The sequence below is a fragment of the Triticum dicoccoides genome, chromosome 7B (assembly GCF_002162155.2).
Source record: "Triticum dicoccoides isolate Atlit2015 ecotype Zavitan chromosome 7B, WEW_v2.0, whole genome shotgun sequence".
Taxonomy (NCBI): Eukaryota; Viridiplantae; Streptophyta; class Magnoliopsida; order Poales; family Poaceae; genus Triticum; species Triticum dicoccoides.
Genome location: NC_041393.1, coordinates 733984365 through 733998025, shown reverse-complemented (window position 1 = coordinate 733998025; position 13661 = coordinate 733984365). Strand labels below are relative to the sequence as shown.

Sequence of the window (13661 nt, the reverse complement as noted above, 5' to 3'; positions counted from 1 at the left end):
TGCTAAGTTTGATGAAGCATCCATCAAGACCTGCATTTTAAGCCATTAGTAAGCAGCAACTGTTATGCAATCCCTATTTAAGCACTATACAGACTATATTTACCTATGAAAGGCCTGCAACCATTTAGGAACCCCTCCTTACAAGCAAACAGATAGCAAAACATGTAATGAAACCTTGGGGTAGGTTCTGGTTGAGTTCAAATTCCTTTGTTGTCACAACACACCTACTACCAGGGTTTGTATCCAAAACACACTGCAGATAGTCTCTCAACCTGTAGTATTGTGTCTTGTGATCCCCTTGCACAACATCAACTGCAAGCCTCCTTGCCCTGTAGGCCAAACTTTTTGGTACATGTACTCCAAATTTCTTTTTTGTATAACTCAGTATAGTATCAACACCTGCACCAGGATTGGATCTTACAGTATCCTCAACAGCCTTTGCAACCCACTTCATGGTAACCTTTGTGTTCTCTCCACTTGCTCCACAGGTGTGGTCAAGATTCATCTTCTTGATGCTAAAGGTTGACTCATGGGCAATCTTAGAAGCAGTAATATAAAAGTCACAACCATGCATGCTTTCTATCTGAGCACCAGGATATGATCCTACTTGGATCATTCCTATGGTACTCAAAGTTCCTTAGTGTCCTAACATGGTAGTTTCTCAATGCTTCTCTGAACTCTACCACATTCAGAAAGCATAAATGAATCCTAAATTGTTCATGTGCATCAGGCCTAGAGGCATCATACCATACTCTCTCCTTCTTCTTCTTCAATTTTCTCTTCCTACCACAAAGCAACCTAGGTGCATCATCTTCTTCATCAGAAATGCCTTCATCACCTGGAAAGCAGTACTCATCAGCTTCTGGCATGAAATCTTCAAACTTTATGTGATCTGCTTGTTGGGCCTTGTTTCCTCATAGGTATCAATTTTTGTGCCACGCTTTTCACATGATCTGTAGCTTCTTCTTCATCATCTTCTTCAGAACCATTTTGCTCCTACCAAAACTCTGAGGGTTCAGAAGCAGCCCCAAAACAATGCTCAGCCATCTCTTCCTCTTCCCTGTAGTGCTGACTTGTTCCTTCACCACCTTCATCTTCTCCCCTAGCCCAAGACTTGTATGAAATTTTTTTCCCTCTATAATCACCCCTGAAAAACTCAAAATCTGATGAGGATTTGTCCAACTCATCTTCATCTTCATCTTCTGCTTCAACATTCTCAATTTCCACTGCCTCTTTTCCCTTGTTGAAAATACAGCTCTGTTGTGCGTTAAGATATGCTTGAACAGGCACAACTGGAGGCTCTGAAGAATTTGAGACAGGGAAAAGGACACCTTCTTGGGAAACACTATAAACAATGGGATCACCAACTTGACTAATTGGAATCTGCTCTTCAAGCAAGGTGTGGTCCATGTTTGCATCTGCTGGATTTGGGTCACTAGCCTCTCTCACTGTTATGTTCAATACCTTCTTCTCAACAAACAAATCTAGCATCTCCTCCACCTTCTCATCACTGTCCAAAACCTCAATCCCCTCCAGCCCCTTACCCTCATCCTTAACATATGACAGATAGGCATCCAACCCATAGCCCTCAAGTTCAATCAATGCTAACAATAACAGGTAATTCATTTTTGATAAGGAAAACTTCATTTCCACGTTATCTCTACCCTGAAAATGCAGCCTCAATTCCCATAATTCATCATCCAAACTATGCAAAAAAAGAAAGAACAGATTCAGATTCCTTCAGACTTTGAAGTTCAAAAGTATGCAACAGTTTCAATTGCACAGCATATCATCCAAACCTAAACCCTAATTGATACATAATAATATACCAAAAAAATTCATTAACAATCTAAGAAACAAATCCTAACCCTAGTTCATAAAATATACTAACAAAGATAACTAAAACACATCATAACTTACTCCACGCCACCAAGTGAGGAGGCCCACTGGTGCCCGCCTTATGGATCCGCGTGGATGCATTTGGCCACTGCCCTGGCCGCGCTGAACGCCGGCGAGATCTGGACCTCCTGCGTCGGTGCCCCAGGCGAGCGCTGGGTCGGGAAACTTGCGTTGCCTAGCCACTTGTTGACCTTGGAGTGAGCACCGCCCTCGCCGCCGCCCTCGCTGCCAGCTGACGCCCCAAGGGCCCAAAGGCTCGCCGTTGTCCTTCTTCTTCGCCGCCGCCATCGTCGGGAGAGGAGAGGGAGACAGACACCAAGGGGGAAAGGAGGAGCGAGACAGAGTTGCTGCCGACAGAGAGAGAAAGGGACCGAGCGAGCGGGTGCGGTTCGACCGCACCGGTCGGTCCGAGTAACGGCCGTTAACGGCCTCGCCGTCACGCGCGGCGCTGACGTGGCCTGACAGGCGGGCCCGAACCGTCAGAAAACGGATTAAAACGCTAGCAACTGGCCATTTGGGTTTTTTGAGACAACCAACGAGAAAAGTGGTAGGTATCAGTCACAAACAAAAAAGTGATGGTTTTTTGGAACCCTAGCACGAAAAGTGGTAGTTTTATGCTATTCACTCGTTATTTTCGTTACTGCTACTTTTACAATTACTACAAAATTGCTATTGTTACTGTTACCGTTACTATTGTTACTATTACCACTGTTGTCAAACTATCATAGTACTGTGCTACTAAACACTTTGCTGCAAATATTTATTTCTCCATGTGTGGTTGAATTGACAACTCAACTGCTAATACTTACAAATATTCTTTGGTTCCCCTTGTGTCGAATCAATATATTTTGGATGAAATACTACCCTCGAAGACTGTCATGGTCCCCTATACTTGTGGGTTATCAGCGGGTCTAGGGTGACTACTGGCCACTCGGGTCCAAGCTCGGCGGCAAGCACTTCTGTCTACCCACGAGACTCATATGCTAGGCAGCTAGAGTCTCGTGCGCTCAAAAAAAAAGCTAGGCTCACGTACCGACTACTTTTTGTCTCAAAAAAAAAGCAGCGACCACTTCTGTATAAAAAAACGTATCCACCAGCCAGTTTCTTCTTCACACAGACGAAGCGGCGGCGTGACCCTTTGCCAATGCCCAATGGTGAGCCACGGCCAGGTAAGGGAGCCATCGGCGCCGCAGCAACACGTCGGGGAGGGGAACGTGTTCTAGTGTATCAATTTACGAACTTCTCAAATTGGTTCTAATCCTACCTGCAGTAATAGCCCAGATTGCGAAAGTAATCTCTGCAATGACTTTTGTGAAAAACAAGCTACTGAACAATTTTTATATTTTATTTCTGTTGCCATGAACCAATTGGGTTCTCTATTAGGAAGCAGAAAAAATGAACACCCAATGTTGAATTCCTGGATCCGCCACTGGTGCTGATCCACACCACGCTGGAGTTCTGACGCAGGGGTCTTGGTTGGACCTGCGTGAGCAGACCATCGGCAACCTCCAGACCTTCTTCTCCTGCTAGCCATTGCTCACTCCCGTGCCCTGCCATTGTGCCTAATGTTTTGATAGCTTGCAAGTTTTCATAACCAGATGACAGTCGTGGAAAACGTGGCAAAAAAAAACAAAACCAATGATCCAAAATGTTATTTTTAAACGCATTTTGGAGCATTCATTTTTTTTCTTTTTGCCATGTTTTTCATCAATGTCATTTCACGATGAAATTGTGCAAGCTATCTGAACATTTCTCAATGTTTCACAAAAACAATCAGACATCTGGATCTACATCTCGATCTGGTGCCCCGAAGCGGCTCACTGGCAGATTGGGACAAGTCGTGCTTGTTGTGCTAGTGGCATCTGCAGGCGATGGGTTCTATTCAGCGTGTTGTGGCTGTACGACATGCATAACGGGCGTCATGCGTAGCCCTGCTTGGTGGATGTCTGTGATGGCGCACGACGGCTGCAAGGTGTAGATCCATCCCCATGGCATCCCCTGGGCCGATGGACCTGGGTAGGGCTCTCTCTGATGAGGTGGCAGTCAATTGTGATGTGCTCCACCGTCAGTGTTGGTTCGTGTAGGACTAAAGCGGTCCCCTCGCCGCGGATTACGGTGATCACTAAAAGGTCTTTGTACCCCTCAAAAAAAAAAACTAAAAGGTCTTTGTTGATGGTTCCTCCCTCCAGATGCAAGCAGAAGGCTCCTTTATGGATTTTGGTAACTCTCACTCCAGTTAGTTTGCCTTCGGAAGTGAATTCAGTCTATGAACGATGGTTTGACGCGGAGGGAATAGTTGTCCAACGATGATGGTGTTATTTCTAGCCTAACGCATGTAGTTGTTGGGATCACAAAAAAGTGTTGGCAACAACACATGTTGACTTCGAGTGGTTCTTCTCGAGTACCCGGTTTCGAGCTCCGAGATGAAAACCATAGGTATGGCCCGAGTTGGTTATACTTGGCAATGGCGATGTTTTTGCGTCGTTACGCTGTTGAAGGCATTGCTCGGCCGGGTATGCTCACACTTGTTCTTTTCAAGGTGAAAACCTAGAATTTTGCCTTTTATGGTCGAATTTGGCAACGGTGGTGCTTCCGCGTCGTTTCCTTCCTAAAGGCGTTGTAGTTCAAGAACCTCGTGGTCCTTGTGGTGTTAAAAAATGATTGGTGCGGTATCGGCTCATATAACAAACCCAAATTCCAAAGGATAGACCACGTGGGCATCCCGCAAATCAGTGGCATGATCTTATATATTGCAGTCTCAAGTTACATATTAGTACTTGAACAACGGCTTGTGTGGTTTTCAACTTTGAACTTGGAGCTGTCATCTCAGCCCCTCTCCTACAAGTTCCAAACAAAGCAAACACATGGCTTTTTTATTCGCGCTGAACTGGCCCTCACCTGGGCCTCGCCCAGTCTCCTAGCCCTAATTTCGGTATCTTCTTTTTTTCTTTGCTGACACAATTCTAACACCTACGAGATCGCCATCACATCGCCGAATTATGATGTGCGATACATAATTACATACACATAAAAATTAATTGCTTCTTCGCGTTCAGTATGTCGTTGGCATGGCACGAGCACCAATGCTTGGTTCCCTGCCTGTATATATGTATACCCTACTGTGTCTTGTGTCTTGTCAAAGACTGAAATAGAGGAGTTGGATGCCGACGCTGCAAGCACCACTTGGACCAAATGGACGATAGTAGTAATTTGGTTAATCCTCAAGCACAGGAACAACGGCAGATGATAGTTCTATGTGCGACATCCGAACCGCACCAATCAGTCGTTCCGGGAGCTCCTCGTATGTGTGGCCCTGCCAACAATAGTCAGTTTAGCCAATGGTTTAGTCCTGCATCAACGACGAGCTTGAGAGAGTATTTCTTAGATGGCAAACGTATGTGTACCTGGACAAGAAAAGCCATGTCGACAACTAGCGTTGTGATCACACCACACACAAGCCCCAAGACTCCATTTGCCACCGTAGACGAACCAATGTCCACGTCTATCTGCACGAGTCAATCATCATACTGTACCGTAAGACACCGACCAATTCAGCCGGACCATGTTCTAGTTCTTTATCTGCTCTTTTAAGAAACATAGGGCAAACCCGCGTCCCCATTTTTACTCGGAAAGAAAGGAACTCCAAGGGAGAAATAGAAGATACACTGCAATCTTACTTCCAAATAATTTGCGCCACGGATATAGGTGATGTCAACTGCTTTGCCTAACAGACACGGGGTGCTGCCAACACTTTGGCGGACAATCCATGAGCCCTGAAATGCAAGATGTGTAGTTAGACACAGGGACTATAATCCACCCCACCAGCAAGGGGTCAAAGAGACATCTTACCCTTCCCTCTGTTCTACCAACTCTTCTACCAAATAGAGCATTTCTTATTTATATTTCGCATCAAACCTCATAGAGCGTTAAGGATGGCGAGACCCATACCTTCGGTACAGAGGGGATCAGCTTGAACCTACTATTGCGGAATTCATCATCGCCATCAACAAAGCGTTGCAACAAGGAGTTCGGTATCAGTTTCTTTGATACAAAGTAGAAAACCATACTATAGTTAGTTGTGCCAGGAACCTGCAATAGCAAACTTAATCAGCAACAGACTATATACGATATGCAACAGTACGCAGCAAATTGGTATGCAGTATCATCTACAGTAGCTGGGTCACAGCAAGGGCCAACAATGATGGTACAAGACATCAGTGGCAGTGCCAGGAGCAAGGAGATGTGGTGCCACTCCCTTTAAGGTCCATGATCTACTGAGTCCGAAAGATATTTATGTTTTTTTCCCATGGCGTACTAAAACAAACTGTGGTGAAATTCCTGTGGTATTCGATCCTATAGGATTTGAGATGACATGATTTTGCAATCTATGTTTTTGATATTCCTGCATTTTCAGAATCATGTGAATCAAAGAGGCCCTAATAAGAAATGACCATGCATACCTCTATTATATTGCATACTATATCAAACTTAATCCATCTGACAGCATTTAGGCAAGAATATATGCAATAAGCTGAACTCTTGGTTCCGTCGATACACAGGTATTCTGAAACAGACTGCTGAGGGTGTGGACAGTTATAGTGAAAAGGGAGGGGGCAATTTTATAGGAATGCTTACTTGTAGATTTATTGCCAATGAAAAAAGACCCTTCTCAGCAGCAACCTACAACAGAAGCAAAAAGGTTATAAAGAAGAAAAGGATCAACTAGCAGGTTATAAAGAAGAGCATCAACTAGCAGGTGACTGGTGACATGCTTTCAAACATATTCATGGTTAGACAACATAAGACATCTACAAAACGAAGAGTCTGCAACAGAAAATCTTTACCATATACATACGAAAAGTATACATTTGTACCGTATTATAGTAATGAACAAAGCATGGCTCTTTGACTTGGTGTTCTTATTTTTTAACCTTTTTCGACAACATGCAAATCTGTTACTTCATTAAAAAGAAGCAACCACAATAGCGTTTGCCACCGAATAGAAAAGGATGAAAAAAGAACTCCTGGTGTTAAAAATGACTCCCGTGTACAAGCCTGGCACACAATATGCACAATATAACCATCAAAGGCTGCAATGTTTTGTTCTTGACATACTAATCACATCAACAATTCAGTTTCACAACCATATGGTTATTTACTTTCTTTACTGTGGACTGATCAATAATATCAAGCCCCAAATATGAACTCACTTGAACAGCGCATCCTTTTCTTTTAGCAACATGATCCATTCGTTTCACATCTTTAAACCAGTCAACAGCAACAAGCTCCATAAGAGGTTTTCCAGCAGGAACCTATAAATAAATTGTAAATATTCATAACAATCAGAGTCTAGAAAACAGCCAAAATGACTATGGAACGTTACTAGCAAGATGATGAGTGCAGTCAACTGCTGGGAAAGATCAGAACCTTGCTTTTATCATATATGAAGTTCTTGCTTCGCACTCTGAAGTTATTTCCATCAGATATTCTCCAACAATCACGACTGTTATCACGGTCATCCCGGCGTAAATTTCCAGAAAATCCAGAAAAATCAATCTCACCTGAATCCTCCTCATCTAACCCTATAATTAAAAACATGTTATATGCAAACTAGTCCTGTTGTATACATAACCTCACTGAAGATGGAATTACAGTATACCTAGTAGTTTACCATCTGCATCAAGCTCACGAGTTGATGGCTGCATAGAAAAATAAAAGACTATTTTAATATTGCAAGGAGAGAGGAACCAAAAAAATTATAACCAAGTCATCAACCTCTAGCTCAGATTCAGGTAACTGGAATTCTTCATCATCTTCAGACTCCTCCTCAACCGTTGAATGTCTACTTTCATCCGCCGGAAGGCTGGTTTGCACAGTATTATCCTGCGTTTTTGTGCCTTTCTTAGAAGAAACCGATAGTGCCATATTGTCCATAACAGGAATCCTAGGAAGTATTTGACTTTCATCACTTTGTGAAAACCATTCCCTGAGCCCTGGCAGCAGTAAAAAGGAGGCCAAATGTAAATCATATATCAACTACCCAGAATATCATAATTCATGTTGGACATCCACAAATGTATAAAAACAAGTGAAAGGGGTACCCAAAGTAGCACCAGAGACAATAAAATATATACAGAAATCTCTTCAAAAAACATATACCAAGGTACATCTGGGGAATTATATGCTAAATGGTTGCAGGGTTAGACAACAATTCAAGTTAAGCATACAGCAGAATACATGGAAGATGTTTGTGTGTCATTGCACAAGTTTCTTATTGCAAATATCTAGCAAGCAATAAATAGTACTTCCTCTGTTCATTAATATAAGACGTTTTAGAGACTTGTATGGTCAGTCTAAAACGTCCTATATTGGTGAACACAGGGAGTAGGCTAAATTCTTGGTTCTCGATATAAAGAAAGGGGCCATAGATGCCATGGCCGGCAAATTTTTGTCTACCACATGATGCAGAATGAGAAGGCTGTGAAAACTGTAGGAATCCTACAGTGATGACCTGGTAAGACCTAAAGGTGGAAATGGACTTAACATGATTTATCGCAAACATCACCTTCATTCACCCAGGACAGAAGAGATTTTCTTGACACCTTGCACTCACTTAAGTAGCAGGGATTATAAGTTAAATATAGCCATCCATACAAGGGGTATTATGGGGAAAGTAATAGTGTGGACCAGGGCACGTGTGCTCCCAGTTCTTTTAACCAAAGATTAAGTAATATAGATTTCTCTAAACTCTAAAGAAACCCTAAATCATCACTAACCTAACAAAAAAATCACATTTTGCTGTCATCTAACTTTACCGTGTTTCATGGAATACATTAGAATGTCCCCTATGTAAAAAAAAAACATAACATCACAGAAATCTAACTTCAGTCTAGCACAGGACAAGCAGTGGTATATCCACACTAGCGTGAAAATTGGTACCCTAGAACAAATATTCAATATTTGACTGTAGCGTGAAATTTAATACTGATTCTGCAAGAACTAGTCCTACTATAGAAAATGGCATTTCCTTGTGCCAAAATATGCTTAACATGATGACGTGCGTACACAGCATCAAGGAATTAGTGCAGGGAGGAATGCATGGCGTCATTTAGGCAGGATCTAAATTCAAGTGTTCTTGATAATCTGATAATTGTGAGAGAGACGGCTCGCTCAACTCCAAGTCAATTAAAATTTAAAATGGATGACCCAAAAGTCTGGACACCACTAGCGGCCTAAGATAATAATACCATTCCAATCAAATGACTCACTCAGATTTATTTGGGGACTGCACTAGTGCTTGGGAATTAAGGCACAGAAAACAATAGGAATATCTTAGAAATGTTGTTCAAAAGTTTACTCCAAAGACAAAAAATTGTACCGGCAACGCTGTTCAGCATATGAAGGAGGCTATGTTGTTGAAATGAAGGTAAGTAGCCAACCCCCCAACCCTTCAAATCAATCTGCATAAGATGCTGTACTTGTGTTCGGACTCTCCCATTACGGGATTTCAGTGGAGAAATGTTGAACCCACCACCTAAATTAAAATTAAAAAGAAACTGTTACACATAAGAAATTTGATACCTACAGTAAATCAACATACATGCAAATGATGTATTGAATTCATCTGAGCCGGTTCATTACTCTCAATGTGTGCCCTCACAAATCCTGGTTGTGGACCACAGTTTGGGTGCTCTCTGGATTGAAACAGCACAACTGCAAACGAAAATTACAAAATGCAATCATCAATAGGACTCATGAAAAAAGGTTAACATATGTCCAGAGCATGTACACATGATGAGATGTGTAAAACTACAAGAATACCAACCATAACTTCCGTCGTCATTACGCCGCCAATATCGTACATAACAAAGATCACGAGGCCAGGTAAACCTGTTAAGATGTTCATCAAAGACATGACTTCAGTAATTAAATAAATGGCTGGAATTCATCAAACTGAGATATATGGTTTAATGATGAAAAAATAATAGTTACTCTGTATATTCAAGGCACACTATCAGAAAATGTTAAGTTGTATTAGTTTGTGTTCCCCTGGGCTACATTTCAATTAATTAGACCAATAAATTGACATAATTAGCGTAAATAACAGTTACAAGTATCAGCTGCACAACAAAGTAAGTAGGCATCTGTTAAGAATATACGATAATGACATCTGTGTTTGTAAATCATAGAAAGATATCTTCTGGCTTCCATCTTTCAGATGGGTTCACACTTATGCAGCACAGAAAGAAAGAAGATTCTAACAAAAGGTAAAACATACGCTGAAAACCAATCCAGTTGTAGCCTATGGTACAGTATTGCTGTGTGGCCATCGACCTCCTCTACTAGACTGCCATACTGGAAGCTGCAGTCCCACCTTAAATAACAAGAGAAAAACAGTAAGGAAAAATTTGTAAGGAAAAAGGGAACACATAATTGATGAGTTGATTTGTCAAAACAACAGAAAATGTACTCAAAGCGGGTGGTGTCCATGCTCATGACAAGCTGAAATATAGCCTCACACGAAGCCTCAACCACTCCAACAGCCTTCATTGCTCTGCTACAGCTCCTTGCCTATAAAAGGTACACAAGCATCAAGCACGAATGGTCAAAGCCAAAATATTCAAACTACCAGTTCATGCCCTTACAAGGTAATCAACATCTTGGAGCTCCTCAAAAATGCGGAGACCTGAAGTAAAGTTCAAATTTAACACCCCATTGAACAAGCAGCCCAGTTACAACAGAAAACCAAAGCAAGGGACAAAGAAAGTTCTTGCCATTCTGGCATCTGACAAGGCGCCAATGTCCTCTGGAGAAAACTTGGGCAGGGCTTCCCTGATCAGATATTCCTGTATCGTTTCCACGAGTCCAATCATGCAATGATTCCGGAGGACCTACAAATGCCAAGAATATAGAAATCCTTTAAGCACTGGAACAAAAAACATACATGGAGGGAACAATCAACAAACAGACCATATCACTGACCATTCCCAATTGTTGTTCTTCGCATCAATGATCGGTGATTATCCTCCTCCTCTTCTTCCTCTTCATGACTATACCTGATAAAAGAAATTAAGGGAACTGTCATTTTACAACAAACAATATTCTACCATGTTACAATCGAACAAATGTAAACAAAGTTACTCAGAAGCATCACCACATATGCATAAGGTGTATCAGGTACACAAACTTGAAGAGTTCAGATTTTTTTAGAACGGGGCTACAAAGGGTTTATCGCGAATTTTTTATAAGCAAATTACTAAGGCATTTAAAACGGTTCCAAGTCATGTTCCCTTCTTTCTTCAGTCTCGATCAAATCCTAGGTTCATAATGTCATAAGTTACAGAAATAACCAAATGGTCCCTCCGTTCCAAATATAAGGTATATTTTGACTGTCCAAATTCATGCCTTGACCGTAACTATCCCATACAATATTTAGTCAATGGTTACCGAATCACTATCATATGAAAGTGCTTTTGAATACAATATAATTGTGCCAATTTTTCTGGAAGATAAACTACATATTATTGGACTAGTTGGTCAAAAGCATGAATTAGGACAGTCAAAATAAACCTTATAGTTTGGAAGGGATGTAGTAGAAGAGATAAAAGATATAACAGTGACTACAACCACGTAAAATGTTGACAAGGTTAGAACATACAATAGGATTTCAAAACAGGTATCATGTAAATATACCAGGGAAGTACAGAATCAAATTCCTCAGCCACTAACAAAAACTATTAACAAAGAAGAAAACCATCACAGTGAATCATGCTCTGGCTAGAATACTGCTCCTTCCGTCATCAAAATATAAGACGTTTTTGAAGGCTAGTTTAGCCAATATAAATGTCTTATATTTTGGTAGAGGTAGTAGTTGTCAACTGACAGGAAGACAAGTGACACAGCCACAGTACTTATAAATTAATAAGAATAAAATGCTGGCAAATTTGTATAAGAATTATCAACGCATGAGTTCTCATGATGTCGCTAGTGATATTATAACAACAGAACCTATACATGGAAGTGCACATAAAAAACTAAAATGGACAAAGTGTACAACATGTAGAGTACAAACAGAATGCATAACAGGAAAATGAAATGCGGTAATCTGCCACTTACTGACTGTCACGATCAGAAGAAGAAGATTTCCTTCCATTTTCTACACTAGTATTTTGCTGCGATGAGCTGAAGGCTGTATTACCATCGGGCGATACTACACCTTGTTGCTGCATCAGTTTAGATTAGAAGAATCAATTTAGGTGCAATTGTGCATATGCAATGAAATGAAAGGTTTTCAGTCTGTGAATGAAAAAAGAAGTAACAAAAGTAGCCTTTGTCACAGACTCCTGATTGATTTCATAAGCACTAATAGGGGTGCCAATATTGTGTATGTTTGCAAATCTCAGAGTGATTACAGCAACCATTTATATGCGAGATTTAGGATTTGCAAATGTTAAACCTGATCGATGACCATCTCAATTTTCTCCTTCCAGATTAGAGCCTCCTGGATATTGAATGCCGCCATCTGGTATAAGTTACAGAAAGGTAGCATCAACTTGACATCAAGGGCATGACTTGTAGGATTATTAAGGATTCACATTTGGAAAACTCAGCAGACTTGCAGAACATGTTTCTTTTTCTCGCCAATAGAAGAAGTTCCTCCAAATGAATAAATCATACAGCAGTGGCAAATAAAGCAGTAATAGTCTATCAATTGCAACATCAGTAGGTTGATAGCTTAACTGGCAGTGCAGTAATAAAACAAACTGATTATTGCCGTTTAAGTGTATGATGAGAGGAACAAGGAATAGAAGAATGGATGACTTTGGTACCGTGATGCGATGGTGCTTCTCCCTTTTGTTGTAGACACTCAAGACATAAAGCATCTGCGGTAGAACAAATGATCAAAGGAAATAATCGGAGCGCAAGGCCAAAGACCATGCTGAGAGGAAGGATCTGCAAGCATGTGACAGAGGAGGAGATACGTACATGGCCATGGTGCATCTTGAGGCCCCTGTCCTCGACCCTGCAGTTGCCATCGATGTGGAGGGACTTGATGGGGAGCTTGGGCATCTTGTGCTGAGGCTTACGCTTGAAATACGACAGGAGCCGGGTCTCCAGCACAAAGTAGCGCATGTGGATGAAGGAGCGGCCGATCTTGCGGCGGCCATGCCGGACCATCCACCCCTCGTAGACCACGGTCGACGAAGACGACGACATCCCTGCCACCCTCCGAAACAGCACTGCACAGACAGACACAGAAGAGCATTCCATATGTCAGTCAGCAGTAACATCGGTGAATTGAGCCCACCTGGATGAATCACCGGCCTAAATGGCTTGCCCAGTATTGCATAATTCACCTTGCGCGCCATTTACTTGCAGATACTATGCTATAGAACCTTGTTCCAGATCACCCAGGCTGATCAGAATACTACGATTCACCTTGACCATAGTCCACTACTGTACTTTGTAGCAGTATTAAGCATTTCAACTAATATGAACGTAGTGGATGGAAGTGGTCACACAGCCAAATTGGGAGGCAGTGGAACCTCCAGCCACAAATCGATGTGGAACCGGGAACCGTCCAGCACACACGTGGTACGGGTGGAGGGAGCATACCTTAGCTTGCAGCCCAGCCGCGGCGAGGCGAGGAGCAAAGGGCCGGCCCCTGGGGCACGAGGACGGCGAGGCGAGCCTCGAGGACGAGGGCGGCGGGGCGAGGGCCCGACGACGCCGGGGCAGCAGCGCGGCGGGCGGGCGGGCGG

General features: G+C 42.2%; 1 protein-coding gene across 1 annotated transcript; it reads right to left on the bottom strand.

Moving 5' to 3' along the window:
* Positions 1 to 4619: 4619 nt before the first annotated feature.
* Positions 4620 to 13650, bottom strand: LOC119336588 (protein ENHANCED DISEASE RESISTANCE 2-like). Its single transcript, XM_037608636.1, has 22 exons — positions 13516 to 13650; positions 12886 to 13139; positions 12729 to 12782; positions 12356 to 12421; positions 12016 to 12122; positions 10882 to 10955; positions 10674 to 10790; positions 10545 to 10585; positions 10370 to 10470; positions 10178 to 10273; positions 9725 to 9789; positions 9541 to 9612; positions 9278 to 9433; positions 7675 to 7892; positions 7559 to 7598; positions 7327 to 7481; positions 7110 to 7211; positions 6535 to 6579; positions 5848 to 5988; positions 5577 to 5672; positions 5304 to 5405; positions 4620 to 5212 (listed from the first exon to the last, which is right to left on the bottom strand). The coding sequence occupies exons 2-22, from the start codon at positions 13114 to 13116 to the stop codon at positions 5114 to 5116; spliced, it is 2178 nt and encodes a 725-aa protein (XP_037464533.1). The 5' UTR covers positions 13117 to 13139; positions 13516 to 13650; the 3' UTR covers positions 4620 to 5113.
* Between the last annotated feature and the right edge of the window lie 11 nt (positions 13651 to 13661).